Here is a 24,206-nt window from a genome sequence, read left to right on the forward strand (position 1 = left end):
TTATGCTGCAAAAATGGTTTCTCCTTGTGTTTCTCATCCAAATTTCGCTGAACTTTTATTAATAACTGGCATTAAGACATCTGCCGACACTGTGGTGAAAACCTCAGAAGCATGCCATGGTTAACCCTGAGTAAATACCTTAAACCTGTGTGTTACATTTTACCCTGCTTTACTTTGTGCCTAGTGCTCCTCTACTTACTTTTTAAAGTAATCACAAAGCAGAGTTCCACACAATTCATTCACATTGTCCCAACACAAATCAATTAAGTTAATCCAGAAAAACAAACGAAAAGCGCTCAGGGGTAACTCAAATGATTTTAAAATTATTTAACCGACATAGTCGACATAGTTAATGATGATAGTTGACTATGTCGGTTAAATTATTTGAGTGTTGTAGAGATGTTTGAATGAGTCATGTGACCATAGTACTCAAAAGAGACTCTAAACCAGCAGTCACCAAACTTGTTCCTGGAGGGCCGGTGTCCTGCAGATTTTTAGCTCCAACCCTAATCAAGCACACCTGAACAAGCTAATCAAGGTCTTACTAGGTATACTTGAAACATCCAGGCTGGAGCTAAATCCTGCAGGGACACCGGCCCTCCAGGACCGAGATTGGTGACCCCTGCTCTAAACGCACCTGATCACTGTTACCCTGATGAAGACAGATCTCTGCCGAAACGCGTAGGTTTCTTTTAAGATTAAGTCTTGTGAATAAAGGCTTTTTAAATTTTTCACAATTTCCGAGTGCCTTGGACTAATTCCTGTCAATTAAGTTAATATTGACAAATTTAAGTGTAGTGGACATAAAACAATTAAGTTGTCCCAAACAAATCTTAAGAATTGTGTTGTTTCAGCTCTGTGTTTTTAGCACATATTTTTTTGAGTGACGATGTGTTCACTTTTCGATCGATTAACAATTTTCCAAGATCTCAGATGATTTTTTTTTTTTGTAGCTGTATGTTATTAAAGCGTAGGTAAAATTACGGTTGACCTCTCGAGCTGGACAATTGAGATTTTTCAGAAAGTTAAGTGCCTCCTTTCACTCACCTATTGTTTAAAAAAGCAGCAGAAACTGACTTTTTCAAAGAGTCAAGCCGTAATTTGTACCCTATTTATGGAAAGTGCTTTCACCACTTTTCTTTGCTGCGTTTCCTTCAGCGCTCTCCATTGTGCTTATTATTCCTCATAACACCAGGTCCAGCTGTGATAAATTGCTGTATGGCGTGTTGAAAATGTGTTTTAGCAGTGATTCATGCACTTCAGATGCTCACAGAACTGAAGCAGACATCAGTCATGTTTGACACCGTGTTATTTTCACTTATATAAATTGTAATACATTGAAATGAATTTAAATTTCACTTTAATCCCCAGCTTCATTGAATATTCGTTTTTTTGGTATTAAAATATTTTGATTATTTTTTAGAACACTGAAGATTTAAACTAAACTTAAATAATAATAATAATAAAATGTATAACAATAATAATACTATTAATAATATTACTATTATTCCTATTAATAATAATAATAATAATAATAAAAAATAATAATAATAAAATATTAATAATAATATTAATAATAATAATAATAACAATAATAATACTACTAATAATAATACTATTATTATTATTAATAATAATAATAATATTAATAATAATAATAATAATAATACCAATAATAATAATAATAATAATACTAATAATAATAATAACAATAATAATACTACTACTACTACTACTACTACTACTACTAATAATAATAATAATAATAATAATAATAATAATAATAATAATAATAATTATAACAATAATAATAATATTAATAATAGAACTGTTGTTAATAATAATAAAATTAATAATAATAATAATAATAATAATAATAATAATAATAATAATAATATTTATAACAATAATAATAATATTTATAACAATAATAATACTATTATTATTATTATTATTATTATTATTATTAATAATAATAATAATAATAATAATAATAATATAAATATTAATAATAATACTACCAATAATAATAATAATAACAATAATAATAATATTAATAATAATACTATTATTATTATTATTATTAATAATAATAATAATAATAATAATAATAATAATAATAATACTATTAATAATAATACTATTAATAATAATAATAATAATAATAATAATAATAATAAGTATTATTATTATTATTATAACAATAATAATACTATTAATAATACTATTAATAATAATAATAATAATAATAATAATAATAATAATAATAATAATAATAATAATAATAATAATATTAATAATAATAATAATAATAATTCCTTACATTTATATAGCACCTTTCTAGACACTCAAAGCGCTTTACACATTGAGGGGAATCTCCTCATCACGCACCAGTGTGCAGCATCCACCTAGATGATGCGATGGCAGCCATTTTGCGCCAGGCCACACACCAGCTGATAGGTGGAGAGGAGACAGGGTGATTATGATATGGGGATGGTTTGGAGGCCAGTGGGCAAATTTGGCCAGAGTTAAACCTACTCTTTTTTTGAAGGACATACTGGGATTTTTTACAACCACAGGGAGTCAGGATCTCAGTTTAACGACGCTCATTGAGCAGTATAGAGCGCCCATCAATATGCTCAATGTACTGGGATTAGACCACACACCACCCCCTGCTGGCCTCAATAACACCACTTCTAGCTGAAACTTAGCTTTTCCCATGTGGTCTCCCATCCAGGTACTGACCAAGTGCAGTCCTGCTTTAGCTTTAGTGGGTGACAATGTGGGAGTTGCAGAGAGCTAGCTGCAAGCTAAAGGTTACCTGGGTAGATCAATAAAAATTATCAAAGATAAAGCACAATAAATACAGTTATATTCAACAACAAAAAACCACAGATGTGCCACTGTGATTGTGCATTACTTCTCGAGTTATCCTGCAATTTGTCACATGCAGTGCTGCGGCAGCAAAGCCCACCTTTTCATAAAAAAAAAAAAAAAAAACATTTGTGGTTTATGCTATATCCACCAGGGGGTGCAAGGAACAACCGATTTTCCTTTTCCGGGCCAGTGGGAGTGAACGCCCCGCAAATCAAACAACCTGCCCTGGGGTGCATTTCCAAAAATCATTGTTAGCCAACTAAGGTCGCAAGGTCTATCATTATAAACATAGTTCGTAGATTTGGTGCTTCTAAATAGTTCCAAATTCATTGTCACAATGAACATTCGCAAATTGCATCGCAAACTTATATGTTTGCAACTATTTCTCTATAGCTGCAGTTAGAAGCATGGCTCCTGGTTGTCTATACCCTATTAGTTTCAAACATTCCAACGTTTTAAAATTGGAATGACTTTAAAAAGTTAGTCATCTTTCCTACATGTAATTTGCTACAAAGTATTTTTCTACAGTTCAGTTTTAGCAACCTTTTATAATAAATAAAAATAAAGTTTCATTTACATCTCTGTGCCAGTTACTTTAAATCTTACAATTGTTTTATTTACGTTAGTTTGACGTAGTAAAATAAATCAAGCTAAAATTATGACAAAAACAACAAATTATATTGTCCAAATTAATAATAATTAATAATAAAACTTTAAAAAATAAAAAATTATTTAAAAAAAAGAAAAGAAACAAACACCAAATACATATGAAATGGAGAAAAGCATGTAAAAAGAAATTGTCAATATAAAAGGGTTTTATTTTAGCTTCTAATGAAATAGTTAAATAAAAAAATATATGTAAATGCATGCAAATTTGTAAATGCATCTATGGTTTCTGTCTAGCTACACATAGTTGAAGTGTTTTCTTTTCCTTTATACTGTGTACTAATGTATTCACAACCAAAATAAACAAATAAAATGTTTTTTTAATAAATAGTAATTTCCATTTTACAAATTTTGAACATCTGTTCCAATTACTTTAAACCTAACAATTGTTTTATTTTGTTTAATTTGATGTAGTAAAATAAATCAAGTTAATATTATAACAAAAAAAATAATTATAATGTCAAAATTAATAACAATTGGTTTATGGTTTCATTTCCATTTTGAAAAAAAAATCTCTGTGCCAATTATGTTAAGGAAAAACTATTTTTATAATTTTTTTTGTAAGAATATTTTGACTGTAAAACATTTTTTGTATATTTTTAAAAGTTATTGGAGGGCCAATTTATTCATAAAATTATTTAAGGGAAATATTGTCAAGGTGTCATCGGGAAGAACTGTAGAATATTTATCATTGATTAATTTGAATTATCAGTATTGCTGTAATTTGTGATTTTATTTTTGTATAATGCTAGTTTAAGAACTGTTATGATTGTAAATTATGTATTAAATATGTATGAATAGTGTTGCCCTGAATATAGCCAATGCTGATATGGCCTTTAAACATACATACACACTGTACATACATGTGTACACACACGCACACACACACAAATAAATAAATAGGAACTAAAGAATAACTATGTATAATATTTTTAAAACATTATTGTTTATTAAGTGGCCGCTTGGTGGCTCAGTGGTTAGCACTATCGCCTCAAAGCAAGAAGGTTGCTGGTTCGAATTTCTGTGCGTATTAATCTTGTGTTGGCCTGGGTTTCCGCCAGGTGCACCGGTTAACCCCACAGCCCAAAGACATGCCCTATAGGTCACAATCCCACTACTGGGTTGTGGCTGGAAAGGCATCCGCTGTGTAAAACAAATGCCAGAATAGTTGGTGGTTCATTCTGCTGTGGCAACCTCTGAAATGGAGACTAAGCCATAGGAAAATGAATGATGTTATTAATTACTTAATGTGTGTTTTTTTTTTTGTTTGTTTGTTTTTAAAGAGGGAAAGTTTGGAATATGTGTGAGCAGTTGTGTAAGAAAACTGTAATGACACTTTGTACGTCTTCCCTTGCTAATTAATCCACACACACACACACACACACACACATAGAAAAATAACTCATAGAGTGCCTGTCATTTTGACTGAGAGCATCCTTCAAGCTTTTCTAAAGTCTCTCACACACAAAAACACACACGCAAAACAACATCACGGTGTCAGAATCTCTGGCCTCCTGCTGATCATCACTTCGACAGCAGCGCTGGAGGTGTGTGTGCGTGTGTTTAGTGTCTGTCACACATATCAATTACTCCAGCATCTGTAAAACACTCCGAGTCAAGCACGTCTCAATGTTTAATAGCTTGTCATCATTTTGAAAGATAGAAAATGGTCTGTTTTTGCATCTGAAGTGCCGAGCCGCACTCATTCTTGACCTAGATTCCCAGAGCATGAAATCTGTTGTGCTCCAAAAGTTTTGTTTTTTGCCATTGTGAGTTTGTGGGTGAAGCCGTCAGTGCTGGTAATGTTTCGGTTTTCATCCTCCAGATGGAGGATTTTTGTCGTGCGAGAGCTTTGGTGAATATTATGCTGCTGTGAAGGCGTCAGACCAGTTCTGCCTCTGTAGAAACACAGTCTGATGTTTGTGATTTATTTTCTTTGAAGCTTTATTATGTTCTGTGCTCCATTCTGCGTTCATGAACAGCCTCAGTTAATATCTCTTAAAGAGGACGTGCTATGCCCCTTTTTACAAGATGTGAAATAAATCTCTGATGTCCCTAGAGGGTGTATGTGAAGTTTTATCTCAAAATACCACACAGATAATGTTTTATAACTCTTTGAAACTGACCGTTTTAGGCTTTGATCCTAATTGTGCTGTTTTGGTGACTGTCGCTTTAAATTCAAATGAGATTGTGTTGTTTTTAAAAGAGGGTGGAGCTACAAATGCCTGTGTGGCAGATTCAAAAACAAGACTCGTCCTATGCTCATGAGGTAGAGATGGTCGCTAATGGTGTTTCTGCAGACTGTTTTTATCAAGTGTGAATATAAACTAGGGCTGCACGATTTTTTTCAATTAATTGTGATGTTGATTCGACCCCCTAAACCAGGCGTGTCAAACTCATTTTAACTCAGGGGCCACAGGGAGGAAAACTGTTCCCAAGTGGGCTGCACCGATAAAATTGTGGTGTATATATAACTCAAAAACAACAACTTCAGACTGTTTTCTTTGTTTTAGTATGATCTACGTAAAACATAAAGCTGGAGCCTGAGGACAACACGATCTCACGGCAATTCGTAACATAAAGTGGCTAATTGATATGAATTCCTACGATGTCATCCGTACAATTTAGTATGATTTGCTCATCCGCCAATGACGGCTGGGTTCAGGGCGGGGTGTTGGGTGCCACGCCTCCTTTTTTATATTGTACATTTTCGAATGACTGAACTCTAAAAGAGGGCGGAGTTACAAATGCCTGCATGTCAGCATAGTGGCAGATTCAAAAACAAGAGTCATCCTATGCTCATGAGGTAGAGATGGTCGCTAATGGTGTTTCTGCAGACTGATTTTATCAAGTGTGATTATAAACTAGGGCTGCATGATTTTTTTCAAATAATTGTGATGTTGATTCGACCCCCTAGACCAGGGGTGTCAAACTCATTTTAACTCAGGGGCCACATGGAGGAAAAATATTCCCAAGTGGGCCGCAGTGATAAAATCGTGGTGTATATAACTCAAAAACAACAACTTCAGGTTGTTTTCTTTGCTTTAATATGATCAACATAAAACATGAAGCTGGAGCCTGAGGACAACACGATCTCACGGCAATTCGTAACATATAGTGGCTAATTGATATGAATTCCTACGATGTCATCCGCACAATTTAGTATGATTTGCTTATCCACCAATGACGGCTGAGTTCAGGGGTGTGTGTTGGGTGCCACGCCTCCTTTTTAATATCGTACATTTTCGAATGACTGAACTCTAAAAGCGGCAGAGTTACAAATGCCTGTGTGTCAGCATAGTGGCAGATTCAAAAACAAGACTCGTCCTATGCTCATGAGGGAGAGATGGTCACTAATGGTGTTTCTGCAGACTGTTTTTATCAAGTGTGATTATAAACTAGGGCTGCACAATTTTTTTCAATTAATTGTGATCTTGATTCGACCCCTTAGACCAGGGGTGTCAAACTCATTAAAACTATTCCCAAGTCGGCCGCACCGATAAAATCGTGGTGTATATATAACTCAAAAACCACAACTTCAGGTTGTTTTCTTTGTTTTAATATGATCAACATAAAACATAAAGCTGGAGCCTGAGGACAACACGATCTCACAGCAATTTGTAACTTCTTGATTTAGTGGCTAATTGATATGAATTCCGATGATGTCATCTGCACAATTTAGTATGATTTGCTTATCCACCAATGACGGCTGAGTTCAGGGGTGTGTGTTGGGTGCCACGCCTCCTTTTTTTATATCGTACATTTTTGTACATCACCGATAAAATCGTGGTGTATATAACTCAAAAACAACAACTTCAGGTTGTTTTTTTGTTTTAATATGATAAACATAAAACAAAGCTGGAGCCTGAGGACAACACGACCTCACAGCAATTCGTAACTTCTTGATTTAGTGGCTAATTGATATGAATTCCTACGATGTCATCCGCACAATTTAGTATGATTTGCTTATCCACCAATGACGGCTAGGTTCAGGGGGGGGGGGGTTGTGTGCCACGCCTCCTTTTTTGTATCGTATGTTTTCGTACGACTGAACTCTAAACTAAACTGACAAAACGTAAAATAACTACGATTTCTTGTGAGGACACCTCAGTGTGGTATGGGAGGGCATAGATGTGGTCTTTCTATCTGAGAAGGCTGTCAAACTGATGCTGATTCAGGCTTCTGGAATGGATGAAATTAACAGTTTGCAATTGCGCCCTCCGGTGGACACTATTGGAACAGCAGTTTCTATTATTGTAATTTTGCAGCTCATTTTTATACTTTACAGAGTCATCTTGCGGGCCAGATTAAACATTTGACACCCCCGCCCAAGACGATCTTAATCCAGCATCTTTACGATTCTGCCAATCATATTTTCAAATTCAGGAGAAAAGCATGGCAGTCACACAGGGGCGTAGCGGACATTTTAAAAGTGTGGGGGGGGTGGCTGTATGAGATCATATGTTCATATAATTATTAATCACCTGTTTCTAAATGGTATGTCTCTAAAAGTGAGGGGGACGGATCCCCCCGTCCCCCCCGGTTGCTACGCCCCTGTCACACAAGTCTTTACATTGCTTTATTTATGTTGCTCAGCAACCTGGACTCCTCCAAATGGTGTTGAAAGAGTCACATACTGTATTTCAATGTCTTCATGTAATGATGTATTCGCCCCGTGAAATCACACGTGAGCTGACCGTGAGGGCGAAGGAAGTCTATTTAGCAAACAGCACCTACATAGGCTGTGGATAACAGGTAATAAAGTAAATAACGTTCAGTTTGTGGCACAGAGTGATCGTTTGGGAGCTGCATGGGAAGTATGAACTGCACTCAGCAGTGAAAATGAAACCGAAAGCGCACACATCATTTAAGTAATCGTATTGCATTTTATTTATGATTTATGATTACGACAAGTATTTGATATATATATATATATATATATATATATATATATATATATATATATATATATATATATATTTTATTATTATTATTTTTTTTAATTATTATTATTTTTTATTTATTTTATTTTTTTTTTTTCATAGCGAACACAGTGTTGTGCAATGGGAATAATTGTTTAACAGTGTCAGTATAACTACTCTAGCCTATATAATGTTGAATATAAGGTAAAAAGGAATCTAATGAGGACAAATGTCTCATTTTACTAGTGGGAAAATGGTCCAATAATGTTGTCAATGACAGATTGCAAGCATATGTCTCAGACTAAATAATTATATTCTGATGTCATCATTTCACTGTGCATTAATGACCAGGACCAATTTATAGCCTATTCAAGTCCACCATTGCAAGTCCATACAAAATTAAGCACTTTAACCAACTGCAGACCTACACACAGACCTAATATTATTAGTGTTGTTTTACCATATGTTTGAGAAATAACAATAATAATCATAGCCTGCTCATATCATAATTCTCATTTTAGCCAGAATCGTGCAGCTCTAAAAAAAAATAGAATTAATAAATGTTTACCATTTAAATGCTTGTAATATTTACAGATTGTTGCCACACAACTGTGTGTAAATCCCTTATAAAAGTGTTTTTTTTTAATAATTGGCGCCCTTAAAAGATGGTATATACTGCATTGATTCAGTAAGTTTCATTTTTCGGTAACACTTTATAATAACTACTCACTACAAACCATTTATTAAGCATTAGCAAACTGTGAATTCATTATCTGTTAAGCATCAACTCTGTATTAATAAACATTAGTAAGCAGTTTATAACTGCAGCTACAAATGCTGTGTTCTTCACTTATAAGCACATTTATAAAAAGTGCTTAATTATACTTTCATACTTTGTTAATGTTTTATTTTTCATTACTATATTAAGTATTGCATTATTTGCAAACCAGTTATTTAAGCATTGTTGGCGTTTTTTTAAGATCATTCAGAATGAGTTAATAAATGATTAATAAACTATTCAAATTAACATTTATAATTCTTATTATCCAGGCATTTACTAATAGTTAATTTGTATGGTAATAAATGCTTTATTAACTTAACTTCATGCAGTTTTGTGACCTAATCTAAAGTGAGGACTATTTATGCTGTATAAATCCCTTATAAATGACAATTAAAGGCTCAGCTATATTCTAAACAGGAAAAAAAGAAAATAAACTATTAATTTTGATTCATTTGTAGATACACAAATGAAACTGCATCAAATAAAAAAAAAATCTATGCAACCTTATCTAAAATAAAATTACTGTACAGTTTAAATATGGCATCTTATTATATTGTTAAATTATTATATTGCTGTTGTTTTATCCAGTTGTATGTCATATTTTGACACTCCTGTTATTCAGCAATGTTTAAACTTTACAGTAATTTAACTTTTTGGTAAAATTGTGCTTAAGTCAATAATAGAGCATTTGTAGCTGCAGTTATAAACTGTTTACTAACGTTTATTAATGTATGAGTTAATGCTTAACAAATAATGAACTCACTAGGTGCTAATGCTTAATAAATGATTCATAGTGGGTAGTTATTATAAAGTTACCCATTTTTCTCTGATATTTACATTACAGCTAAGCAATAAAATCGGTATCGATATTTATTGACCGAACACCATTGTCAATATCGATTGGAAAAAAAATAAAAAAGATTGCAGTATGTAGTTTCAGTACCAAGTGCTATAGTGCTTTAATCACTCGTGTAGCATGCCATCATTCCAACACGCAGAAAAAGTAACTCTATGATAAAGCTTGTCGTTTTATGCCATGTCTCAAAGGGCGTGTACATTATTACCCGGCTCACCTAAGTTCATTTCCATATGAACAGTTCCCTCACTGAGAGATGGGATCATGTTAGCTGTAACGAGGAGAATCCGTACAAGTCCTTATTTTTATACGTATTACATGAAAATAAATTATTTGTTTTCTACTTGAATTGGTTAATGTAAAAGTAGACATATCAAGCTTTCTATAGACATATCTCTTATGCCTCTTTGTTGAGCATTTGCTGAGTTTTCGTTCATTTTAATGACGTGTTTTTTCTGACCACAGTCTATATGTTGCGCGGGTCTTATGCAGACCATTGTAATAACAAAGCCTCGTGGGCGTGGTAGCATTAACTCTAATGAGCTCCGACTGAGAAACTAGACATAGTGTTAGTTTCATACTGATTACTTTATCAACAATATTTGTTTTCAACATGCACTTGCTGCATTCAAAAATAGACACTTCAAGCTTTCTATACACATATATATCTCATGCCTGTGTGTTTTGTTTTCACAGAGTTTCAGTGCATTTTACTGACATGTTTCTAAAAACAGTTCGCGAAGCGAGAAAAGAGAGAATGCCTACACTGTTTATTATCCTTATTTTGCAACACACACACGTGTTTCATTGTGAGTGCACACAACAAAAAGTAGACATTTAACAGATTGATTAATGTATTGATCTTATCTGTACAATCAAAACTGAAAGTGTAATTTAAGTTGATTTCAGTGTTATCAAGAGAAGACGCCTTAAAACACGTATACTGTATGTGATGTTTGACCACTGGGGGCTAAAATGTGGCTGCTGAGCGCATATCTTAGAAGCAATGCCAATTAGCTCAGGGCAGGGCTATTTAATTCGTTTGTCATGGGGGCCAGTTTGTGAAAAGCATCCCAAACGAAGGGCCGGATAGTTATGACTAGCAATATGAGTGATGACACAACAGCATATAAGAGACCATATGCTGTATTGTTGCTCCTTAAGACACCCACGTTGTATTTTTCTACATTGACATGTTAATATGTTGTATTTTGACACTACATAACATCATTGCATTGTACAATGTGGCTTTTTTTACAAACATATTCAAATGTTGTATTTCAGAGCATAACAAAAGCAGTGTATTGCTCAAGTAGGCTTCTTCTACATTCAGACACATTCATATGTGATGTTTTGAACTGCGTAACAATTAGGGATGCAACAATAATAAATTTTGGTAGTACGATTGTAGTCTGAAGAATAATCAGGGTTTCACGGTTATCACGTCTAATGTAAATTTAAGCTTGTAAGTATTTAGATTAACTGTTGTCTGCGGTCATACATACATAATCATTTTATTAATAATTCCTCTGAAATATCTTTTGTTTACATTGCACTGAAAGCCACGCACAACTCTCACAGCTACAGCTTGAGATGCTTTCTACTGCGTGTGCCAGGAAAGCCGCGGGCGCGTCACTCTGCTTACGCGCCCATATTGGCATATATTCTTACATAACAAAATAACAAACTTGCGTTTGGAAAAGACGCAATATGTGAACGGCCCGCTGCTATAGTTAATCCAATGTGCGTGCGTATTAGCCTCGGTATAAGCTCGGAACTTTAAACTGGCGCACATGTGGCATAACTTTGTTTAATTGCAGCAGTTTCGTTCTGTGCAACAGGAATGTGGCGTAGAGAAGCCTTTACGATTAATTAACTGTGACGAATTAAAGTGCAGTTAACAGTGAAATCAGCTAATCGTTGAATCCCTAATAATGATATCAGTGCATTGATCAAAAGGCCTTTTCTACAAACATATCCAAATGTTTTCGGCTGCACTCGCTTTGTCAGGTGACTAACTCTGCGCAGCCTTCAACTGCAGCTCGTGCTGTATTGAACAGATGCACGTCATTTCATAACTATAGCGGCCGGTTTTCGACTGAACTGAATTTATTTCTGATGTCTCAGTCACACTTATTGGTAGGCCGGAACAAATTGCCCTTATTTGTATAGCGCTTTTACAATGTAGATTGTGTCAAAGCAGTTTCACATAGAAGATCATAGTAAATTAAAACAGTGTAGTTCAATTTTCAGAGTTTAAGTTCAGTTCAGCTCAGTTCAGTGTGGTCTCTAATCACTACTGAGAGTCCAAACGCTGAAGAGAAATCCATTGATGCGCAGCTCTACAGATGCAGAACCATACAAGCTAGTGGCGACAGCAGCGAGGAAAAAACATCACCAATTGGCAAAAATGAAGAATTAAAAAACCTCAAGAGAAACCAGGCTCAGTTGGGCACGACCATTTCTCCACTGTCCCAATGACTTGTCCAGAGCTGCAGTGAAGGTGCCGGAGGCTGGAAACTGGACCTCAGCGAAGACTCGTCAGTCCCTAGAGCGTCACAGGAATGTCATGCTCTCCACTCTCTCCACTCCTCATGCTCGCGTAACTTGCACGACGTGCATATGGGAGAGATACGCACATGTTGTCCAAGTGGCGCACAAGTAACGCGCGCATTTTCCAGTCGCTTCTAGTTGAAAACATCTGAACTTTTCTGAATGCCCAGAGCGCACAACAATTCATGTAAGTAGAACTAACCTATCTGCTTCACACTTTGTATAACGGCAGACTAATTAATTCAATTCAATTCAATTCACCTTTATTTGTATAGCGCTTATACAATGTAGATTGTGTCAAAGCAGCTTCACATAAAAGGTCACAGTAAATAGGAACAGTGTAGTTCAGTTTGTAGTGTTTAAGTTCAGTTCAGTTTAGCTCAGTTCAGTGTGGTTTAATAATCACTACTGAGAGTCCAAATACTGAAGAGCAAATCCAACGATGCGCAGCTCTACAGATCCTGAACCATGCAAGCCAGTGGCGACAGCGGAGAGGGAAAAAAACTTCACTAAAGGCGGAAGTGAAGAAAAAAAAACCTTGAGAGAAACCAGGCTCAGTTGGGCACGACCATTTTAATTTCTCCGCTGGCCAAACGTCTTGTGCAGAGCTGCAGTCTCAGTGGCGGAGGCTGGAAGCTGGCCTCAGCGAAGACTCGTCTGTCTCTGGAGCGTCACAGGAATCAGTCTCATGTTCTCCACTCTTCCATGACCATCACAGTAGTTGTTCAGGATTCGGCCAGGTCCAGGATATGGAAACCTTGGGATCATCTCGTCGTTGGTCTTGGATCGAATCAGTGACTCTGCATAGTCTGAGGGCCTCGGGAAGAGTATCCCCAGGTGGAAATGGAGAATAAAGAAAATAATTAGCGTAGCTGATGTTCACAGTGTATATCAGCAAGATGCATAACCTGTGTGGAAGCCCCCTAAGTGGTGCACTAAGTGTATGCTTTACTGAACAGATAGGTCTTTAATCTAGTTTTGAATTGGGAGAGTGTGTCTGAGCCTCGGACGTTATCAGGAAGCTATTCCAGAGTTTAGGAGCTATAAATGAGAAGGCTCGACCTCCTTTACTCGACTTTGACCTCCTTTACTCGACCTCCTTTACTCGACTTTAATTACCTCAGACAAACACAGCACACCCAAACACTGCAGCGCTTTTTACTTTTCTCCATAAACGTGTGTCGGAGCTGCAACAATGGTTTGTCTATTTGTCATCCTCTGAGTAAAAGCTTGATGGTGGCCTAGTTACGAGAGACGCCAGGGGAGCGCAGGCACAAATTCCACTGTACCACGCGCTGGCGCTTGTCACTTCAGGTCAGAATAACAACACATGCGCAAATGAGTGCAGTATAGCAGCAGTGAGGAGAATGTAAAAAGAAAAGGATGTAAGGATGTCGCCAAAGTGGCTTTTTGGTTTCTTTTCTTGTGCGTCCCAGCCAATAGCACCCCATCTGAAAGAGGTTTTTAGCATAGGGGGTTATATAGTCATTGAAATTCACAATTTGTAATGTTGCAGTATGTAAATGAATAATAGTGATTGGTTCCTTTACTTAAAAGCTCAGATTTATCATCATTTTTGTTGCTGACAGAGTTTGAGGTTTACTGTATCTTTATTATGCACATCTTAATGTTTGCTTCGATTGTTCAGTATGTATGCTTTACCATTGCACACACATTGTAACATTTTATTTATCAAGTTTAAGAGTCTCTTTAACACTTCTGTTCATTTTATTATAAAGAGATCAGATATTTTGGTTGAATATTTTTGTTTTTGACTATTAAAACAATTTGGCTTAGTAATGTTGGTCAATTAAAATGAAGTGGTTAAAGTCCTATTATTCCTGAATGTATTGTTAAATATTCAGTAATTATCGATGTTAAATGATATGAAACATGATATCGTGATAATTTTATTGCAAAATCGGCCAGCCCTAATTTACAAAGTAGGTATGGCGCAAGTTCTGGGTATTAGGTAGGTAAAAAAATCTCCAGAAGCGTGCTTGTTTTTGGACATGGGTGTACGAGTGCTTGAGTGTGTGTGTGCATGTGTTTTATCACGTTGTGAATGTGTGTGGGTACATGTCTCAGACACTATCAGATGCTTAAGAGCAGATTTTCCTCCAGCTCTTGCTCCTGTCATCATCATCCTCTCCTCCTCATCACAGTGGATTTAGTGACTCAGTGTTTTGGGGTTTGGTCTTTCGTGAGCGATGTCACGCTTCAGATCAGCTTGCTAATACTGGGCCATGAGTTAACTTGGGCTCAAAACACAAGGGTGTGTGTGATTTGTTACTGTGGTTTTTAGGTGCTTTGGTATTTAGTGCTGTTTGCTGAGGAATAATTGTTTCTCCTACTCAGCGTTAAGGGAGAGTTCATCCAAAAATGAAATCATTTCATCATTTACTCATTTACATTTATGAATATTTCAATTACTCAGCCTCTCATGTTCATCCAAATTTTGAAGACTTTCATCTTTCAAACACAGAAGATTATATTGAGATTTTTAATTCTGTGCTGAAGTACTGAATATATTTAAGAATGTGAACAACGCCAAAACAACTTTGGCAAGTGATTGTCTTTACTTGTAACCTAGCAACAGTGGTGTTGTGGTGCTTGCAGAAGTGGGTATGCACTTAAATAATGCTCTAATATGTTTGCATGATGGATTAATTAAACATTATAAATATATATATATATATATATATATATATATATATATATATATATATATATACATATATACATATATACATATATACATATATATATACATATATATATATATATATATATATATATATATATATATATATATATATATATATATATATATATATATATATATATACATATATACATACATATATATATATATATATATATATATATATATATATATATATATATATATATATATATATACATATATACATATATACATATATACATATATACATATATATATATATACATATATATATATATACATATATATATATACATATATATATATATATATATATATATATATATATATATATATATATATATACATATATATATATACATATACATATATATATACATATATATATATATATATACATATATATATATATATATATATATATACATATATATATATATATATATATATACATATAAATACATATATATATATATATATATATATATATATATATATATATATATATATATACATATATATACATATATATATATATATATATATATATATATATATATATATATATATACATATATACATATATATATATATATATATATATATATACATATATATATACGCTCAGTGGTCACTTTATTAGATGCACCTAACTAGTACTGGGTTGGACCCCCTTTTGCCTTCAGAACTGCCATAATCCTTTGTGGCATAGATTCAACAAGGTGCTTGAAATATTCCTCAGAGATTTTGGTCCATATTGACATGATAGCATTACACAGATTATTTGTCGGCTGCACGTCCATGATGCAAATATACCGTTCCACCACATCCCAAAGGTGCTTTATTGAATTGAGATCTGGTGACTGTGGAGGCCATTTGAGTACAGTGAACTCATTGTCATGTTCAAGAAACCTGAGATGATTCACGCTTTATGACATGGTGTGTTATCCTGCTGGAGTAGCCATCAGAAGATGGGTACACTGTGGTCATAAAGGGATGGACATGGTCAGCAACAATACTCGCGTTGACATGATGCTCAATTGGTACTAATGGGCCCAAAGTGTGGCAAGAAAATACTCCCCACTTCATTACACCACCACCACCAGCGTGAATCGTTAATACAAGGCAGGATGGATCCATGCTTTTATGTTGTTGATGCCAAATTCTGACCCGACCATCCGAATGTGGCAGCAGAAATCGAGACTCATCAGACCAGGCAACGTTTTTCTAATCTTCTATTGTCCAATTTTGGTGAGTCTGTGTAAATTGTAGCCTCAGTTTCCTGTTCTTAGCTGACAGGAGTGGCACCCGGTGTGGTCTTCTGCTGCTGTAGCCCATCTGCCTCATGGTTGGACGTGTTGTGTGTTCAGAGATGCTCTTCTGCAGACCTTGGTTGTAACGTGTGGTTATTTGAGTTACTGTTGCCTTTATATCAGCTAGAACCAGTCTGGCCATTCTCCTCTGACCTCTGGCATCAACAAGGCATTTGCGCCCACAGAACTGCCGCTCACTGGATATTTTCTCTTTTTCGGGTAAACCATAGAGAAGGTTGTGCGTGAAAACCCCAGTTTCTGAAATACTCAAACTAGCCCGTCTGGCACCAACAACTAGGTGTGTCAAAATTAATTGTTTCTTTGATGCACCGCGATGCAGATGCAGTTAATTTGGTATTGGTTCAGTAATAATCATAACCGGTTGTTATGTACTGACGTCATGTATCTCATATGCACTAAAGTATTTCACGGTAGCTTACTATGGCGAGGGAGACGCGTATTTACATTTTCATCTGTGAAGAGCGCCAATCACAGCCATTTCTGTTGAGCGCGTAACCAAGACAAGGCTCATAGAGCGAGCGGGATATTTATATGTGTTTATTTGCTATAAATGCTTGTGTTGTTTAAAGGTACAGTTTATATATCTAACTGTATTAAAGGGCAAAATTGTATAATAAATAGTATAGAAATCTATTTATACATTTTGTTACAAGAATTGCTGTGCTGTGAAGAACATATAAAACTATGTATGGAAAGCATCGTCGATGCACCGAGATATCGAATTGAACTGTATCGATGGCATGATAATCGTATCCAAACCGTGAGACCAGTGTAGATTCAAACCTCTACCAACATCAATGCCACGTTCAAAGTCACTTAAATCCCTTTTCTTCTACATTCTGGTGTAGGTTTGAACTGCAGCAGATTATCTTGACCATGTCTACATCCCTAAATGCATTTTGCTGCCATGTGATTGGCTGATTAGAAATTTGCGTTAATGAGCAGTTTGACAGGTGTACCTAATAAAGTTTATGCACTATTGACCTTAAACTCATTTTTTTTATAATTTTTTTTTTTATTATTAAAAGCTGCTTTTATTCTAGCCGAAATAAAACAAAAGACTTTCTCCAGAAGGAAAAATATAGGAAATTTTGTGAAAAAAATAATTTTTCTAATCATTTTGAGTTCAGCTGTGCTATATATTTAAGATGTGGTCAGTATGGTGATTTAGGCAGAGAGTAGTTGACTTTTAACCAACATTAAAACAAGTATTCACTCAAAACATGTTACAAACTCCCTAGTAATAAGCGTTCTGTGTACTATAGTTCTACACAGATGAACATCGCTCACATTTACTTCAGAGAGGGTGAAAATCTCAAATGTTTTTGAATTCTCCAAAATGGAGAGATGAGGCCGCGGGCTCATTGTCTGTATGGCCTCATAATTCTGAAATGAAGAAGATGGAAAGGAAAGGGAGGAATCTACTTACAGCTAATCTACTCCCTCACATGAACACAAACTCATATACAGAGAGAGAGAGCTGTGTAGTAAGCAGCAGAGGGAGTGACACAGTTTAAGAATTTAAGAGCTTCTGTGTCGTTCTGCGAAAAAGCATCAACTCCTCATGTGTGTGTGTGTGCGTGAACTTTGTGTGTGACTTATCGTTGCAGAATTAACTAAAAAACAAATTTTGGAGAATAGGCATGAGGTTCAGCTGTGTCCTCTGTGTCATTTTCTGTCTGATTCTGGCTCAAACTGATGAGGCTAATACTTACACTGACTGACAGTATTTACACAATAGCAAAGCATGTGCTAGTAGAGGCGTGACGCTTTTCCTGGTGACATGAGCCGATTCGCGAATCACAGCACGTTATGTTAGCTGACCAATCAGAGTCTCTCGAGGGCAGGCTTTCGGAAGAGCTAGGAAATATGACAGCAGTTTTCTTATGTTAGCTGAGTAGCTATATATAATCAAAGTAAGATTTATGAAAAATAACGTGATTTTCTACAAGTGAAGCATGAGCACACATTGCTTTGCACCCCATGAACACAACCAGGCCTTAAAAATACACTCTGGACCACCTGTTGATAATTGAAGAAACGTTTCACAGTGTAAAAGTTTGTTTTGATTGAATTTTTTTATCAAATAAATGCCAACTTGGGTGGCTCTGTGGCTAGCAGTGTTGCCTCACAGCAAGAAAATCACTGGTTCGAGTCCCAGCTGGACCAGTTGGCATTTCTGTGTGGAGTTTGCATGTTCTCCCCGTGTTGGCGTTGGTTTCCTTAGGGTGCTTTGGTTACCCCACAAGTCCAAAGACATAAGTCGGTTTAGATGTCTAAACTGTCCAAGCTAACTGAGTGTATTAAAGATGTTAAAGACTGGATGACCAACAATTATCTTCTCTTAAACTCAGACAAAACAGAATTATTACTTATTGAGCCTAAATCCTGTACACAGCAGATCTCACAACTCGACCTGCAATTAGAGGGATACAAAGTTAGCGTTAGCTCTACTATAAAAGATCTGGGTGTCATATTAGACAGCAATTTAACTTTTGAACATCATATATTCCATATCACAAAAACTGCTTTCTTTCATTTGAGAAGTTACGAAGTATGCTATCCATCTCAAATGCAGAAAAGCTAGTCCATGCTTTTATGACTTCTAGGCTGGACTACTGTAATGCACTGTTTGCTGGCTGCCCAGCATCCTCTATTAACAAAGTTCAATTATTACAAAATGCAGCAATTTTATCCTCCTTACACTGGCTGCCTGTTAAGTTTCGTATTGAATTTAAAATATTGCTTCTTACCTACAAAGCTTTAAATAATCTAGCTCCTGTTTATCTAACCAACCTTCTGTTTCGCTACAATCCAACTCGCTCTTTAAGGTCTCAAAACTCAGGGCTTCTGGTAGTACCTAGAATAGCAAAGTCCTGTTAAGGAGGTCGAGCCTTCTCATTTATGGCTCCCAAACTGTGTAATAGCCTTCCTGATAACGTCCGAGGCTCAGACACACTCTCCCTATTCAAAACTAGATTAAAGACCAATCTGTTTAGTAAAGCATACACTTAGTGCACCACTTAGCGTTTCCACCACTTAGGTTTCTGCATCTTGTTTATATACACTATGAACAGCAGCTACGTTAATTATTTTCTTTATTCTCCATTTTCACCTGGGGATACTCATCCCGAGGCCCTCAGACTATGCAGAGCCACTGATTCAAATCAAGACCAACAACGAGATGATCCCAAGGTTTCCATATCCTGGACCAGGCCGTATCCTGAGCAGCTGCTGTGGTGGTCATGGAGGAGTGGAGAACATGAGACTGATTCATGTGACACTCCAGAGACAGACGAGTCTTCGCTAAGGCCAGCTTCCAGCCTCCGCCGCTGAGACTGCAGCTCTGCACAAGACGTTTGGCCAGCGGAGAAATTAAAATGGTCGTGCCCAACTGAGCCTGGTTTCTCTCAAGGTTTTTTTTCTTCACTTTCGCCAATTAGTCAAGGTTTTTTTTTCCCTCTCCGCTGTCGCCACTGGCTTGCATGGTTCGGGATCTGTAGAGCTGCGCATCGTTGGATTTGCTCTTCAGTATTTGGACTCTCAGTAGTGATTATTAAACCACACTGAACTGAGCTAAACTGAACTGAACTTAAACACTGAAAACTGAACTACACTGTTCCTATTTACTGTGACCTTTTATGTGAAGCTGCTTTGACACAATCTACATTGTAAAAGTGCTATACAAATAAAGGTGAATTGAATTTAATTTAACATAAGCTATAGTTGAGTTGTATAAGCTAAATTGGCTGTAGTTTATAAGTGTGTGTATGGGTGTTTCCCAGTACTGGGTTGCGGCTGGGAGTGCATCCGCTACATAAAACATATGCTGGAATAGTTGGCGATTCTTTCCGCTGTTGCGATCCCTGATAAATAAGGGACTAAGCCGAAGGAAAATGAATGAAGGGCAATTAATAAGCAAAAAGCTAAGAAGTTGAAAATCGTATACTGACCCTAACCAATAAACGTGGTCGTATTTGTCGTTTGTCTTTTATCACCTCATAAATATTATGCTGTTTATGCTTGTAGATTTGATTTCTGCACCTTTTCCACTTCTTTTGCTTTCTCCGGATCGCTCTGCAGCGTGTGAGAAATGAGGAATCTCCCCTCAGCAATCATACAGAAAGTTTTTAATGCATTTATATTTATTCATTTAGCAGACGCTTTTCAAGGTGACCCAGAAAATATGCTAAATTCTGTGATGAATCATATGGAGTCAACCATATTACCAGCACAGTAATACCACAAACAACTGCAAAACTGCACTGAGTAACTATTTTAAACAACAGAGTGGCTTTGAGTTTAGAAGAACACAGATAATCCTCGGTTTTATTTGGAAAAATGAAATGAAAGTCTTTGAAATGAGCAGTAAATGGGGAATATTACCTGTGGTTTGTGACTGTATATGAGGAAAAGATCATGTACAGCTATGCTTTCGTTATTGCTAAATAATGGGTTTCTCTTGCAGTGTAATATTACTGTGTGCAGAACACAGATGTTTACCAAATAAAGCAGTAAATAGACATGAAATATTGATTTGGGCTGAAGTCGGAGCGCGTGAAAGGAAAGCAAGAGTGCAGTCATATGAGATATAGGACTTACTGTTGAAGTCAAAATTATTAGCCGCCCTCTGCGTTTTCTTTTTGAAATATTTCTCAAATGATGTTTAACAGAGCAAGGAATCTTTCACAGTATTTCCAATAATATTTTTTCTTCCGGAGAAAGTCTTATTTGTTTTATTTCACATTGAAAAAAAGCTAAATTAATTAAAAGTTAAATTAAATTATTAGTTAAATTAAAAGTTTAATTTTTTTTTATAATTTTAATTAAAAGTTTATTAAAAGTTTTTAATTTTTAAAAACCATTTTAAGGTCAAAATTATTAGCTCTCTTAAGCAATATTTTTCTTCGATTGTCTACAGAACAAACCATCGTTATACAATGACTTGCCCAATTACTCTAATTAACCTAGTTAAGCCTTTGGAAGTCACTTTAAGCTGAATACTAGTATCTTGAAAAATCTTCTTTCTGTTAAGCAGAAATTGGGGGAAAAATATACAGTGGGGCTAATAATTCAGGAGAGCTGTACATTTCCCTGAAATTCCCTGGATTTTGTGTATTAGTATCAGTATGTTAATATTCTATAACAGTAGTTTCTAACATTTTTTCAGTAAACTCCAAATTTACCCTTCAAAATATCCCTTAAAGTCCTCAAGGAATCAAAAGTAACAAAACTAAGATTTTATTAGCTCGCATTGCTAGTTTTGTGGTTAAGAACAAAAAAGTTTGCTTGTTTAATCTTTCATTGCACACCTCACATTTTAAATACCTGCTGTGCCTCATGTTTTTGCCGTTGCGCACCATGCGCTCGCGGTTGAAAACTCTTGTCAACTCTGAGTGGAAAAATCATGTTACGTCAGTCACTTCTTTTTCATTCTCGAATCAAATGAAAGCAGAGGCGGAGTTTCCGTTGAGGTGACTGCAGTGTTTGTGTTGTCAAGATGACTATGGAGGCTTTTGAAGATGGAGGAGAGACTAGTGGTTGCTGTTTTGAGTTATCCAGAGCTTTATGACTTAATAAATCTTGAATATCACAATATTATTAAATATTAAAATTCTATCAATATCAACCCACTTCACTTTTATCCGCGGTAACACAAATCCCCCACCACCCAACACCCACCCCCCAACCCACTTTTACTTTCATGTGGCCCACAACAGCCAGCCCCGCCCCTGTCAACAGCAATATTGACACACAATACGCAGCTGATACAGTCATTACGTAGCGACATAAAAACCGCACTGCACTTCTTTTTCCTTGTCAACAAAAAAGACAGTGTGGTTCGTCTGGCATTTTTAGAACGGAAAAGCGCCTTCGGTGTGATAGGCGCTTTTAAAATAGATAAATAAATAAATAATAGAATTTTGTGTTATCTACACTCTAAAAATGCTGGGTTCTGGGTGTAATATGGACTAAACCAATTGTTGGGTTATTTTTTATTATTAAATTTTTGCTATCAAATTTAACCAAATTTTTGTGTTTGTGCATATTTTACCCAATTTGGATTTAAATAACCCAACATTTTTTGAGTGTACTATGATTTACTATGTTAAAACATAAGGTTATTTTTTTAATTTTGTTATAATCCACAATGTGTATTTTTGTTTTGTTTTAAAATTAGACAGACAGACAGACAGACAGATACTGTAGATCAGTGTTTCCCAACCCTGTTCCTGGAGGCACACCAACAGTACATATTTTGGATGTCTCCCTTTTCTGACCCGGTACTTCAGGTGTTGGAGTCTCTTCTGATGTTATGATGAGTTGATGCAGGTGTGTTTGATTAGGGAGAGGTTGAAAATGTGTACTGTTGGTGTGCCTTCAGGAACAGGGTTGGGAAACACTGCTGTAGATAGACAGACAGACAGACAGACAGATACTGTAGATAGATAGATAGACAGACAGACAGACAGACAGACAGACAGACAGACAGACAGACAGACAGACAGACAGACAGACAGATAGATAGATAGACACTATAGATAGATAGATAGATAGATAGATAGATAGATAGATAGATAGATAGATAGATAGATAGATAGATAGATAGACACGATAGATAGATAGATAGATAGATAGATAGATAGATAGATAGATAGATAGATAGATAGATAGATAGACACTATAGATAGATAGATAGATAGATAGATAGATAGATAGATAGATAGATAGATAGATAGATAGATAGATAGATAGATAGATAGATAGATAGATAGATAGATAGATAGACACTATAGATAGATAGATAGATAGATAGATAGACACGATAGACAGATAGATAGATAGATAGATAGATAGATCTTGAAAATATCTAGTAAAATATTATTTACTGTCATCATGGCAAAGATAAAAGAAATCAGTTATTAGAAATAAGTTATTTTTCCAATAAACAGAAATTGGGGAAATAAATATACAGGAGGGCTAATAATAATTCCGACTTCAACTGTACATCACATCTCGCAAATCAGTTTATTTCAAGGTGCTTCAGTAAATTGTTATATATTTGTGTCTGTGTTTGTTTTGGTAGTGAACGGTGGTTGGTCAACGTGGACTGAGTGGTCACCGTGTAACAGTCGCTGTGGGCGGGGCCTTCAGAAACGGACTCGGAGCTGCACCAATCCCGCACCACTGAACGGGGGCTCACCGTGTGATGGACAGGCCATCCAGAAAATCGCCTGCACCTCTGTTTGCACAGGTAAAACTGTAAAGAGCTTGAGTAGTGTGAATGACAAGTTTGTGGAACCATGTGCTATTCAAATAATAGAAAAAGCTGCAAGCATTCTTAATTTTGAGTTATTTCATTAGGACAGTAAGGTCTGACTTTGCTTAGACAAAAATCTTGTCATTTAACAGAAATAATATCCAGTATAGAATATAAAGTCATGCTGCAGTGGAAACAGAATGAATATTGTGTCTGACTCCATCATGAGTTTGGAGGACTGCATCCATA

General features: G+C 35.6%; 1 protein-coding gene across 1 annotated transcript in view; it reads left to right on the forward strand.

The window, feature by feature from the left end:
- The window catches only part of LOC130229905 (netrin receptor UNC5C-like), a 279,294-nt gene extending 255,225 nt beyond the window's left edge, over positions 1 to 24,069 (forward strand). Inside the window, exons 6-7 of the mRNA XM_056458925.1 lie at positions 23,784 to 23,951; positions 24,062 to 24,069. Of these exons, the coding sequence (XP_056314900.1) occupies positions 23,784 to 23,951; positions 24,062 to 24,069 (176 nt within the window). The remainder of the gene's footprint in view (positions 1 to 23,783; positions 23,952 to 24,061) is intronic.
- The last annotated feature ends 137 nt before the right edge of the window (positions 24,070 to 24,206 follow it).

The sequence above is a fragment of the Danio aesculapii genome, chromosome 5, assembly GCF_903798145.1.
Source record: "Danio aesculapii chromosome 5, fDanAes4.1, whole genome shotgun sequence".
In the NCBI taxonomy this organism is placed as follows: domain Eukaryota; kingdom Metazoa; phylum Chordata; class Actinopteri; order Cypriniformes; family Danionidae; genus Danio; species Danio aesculapii.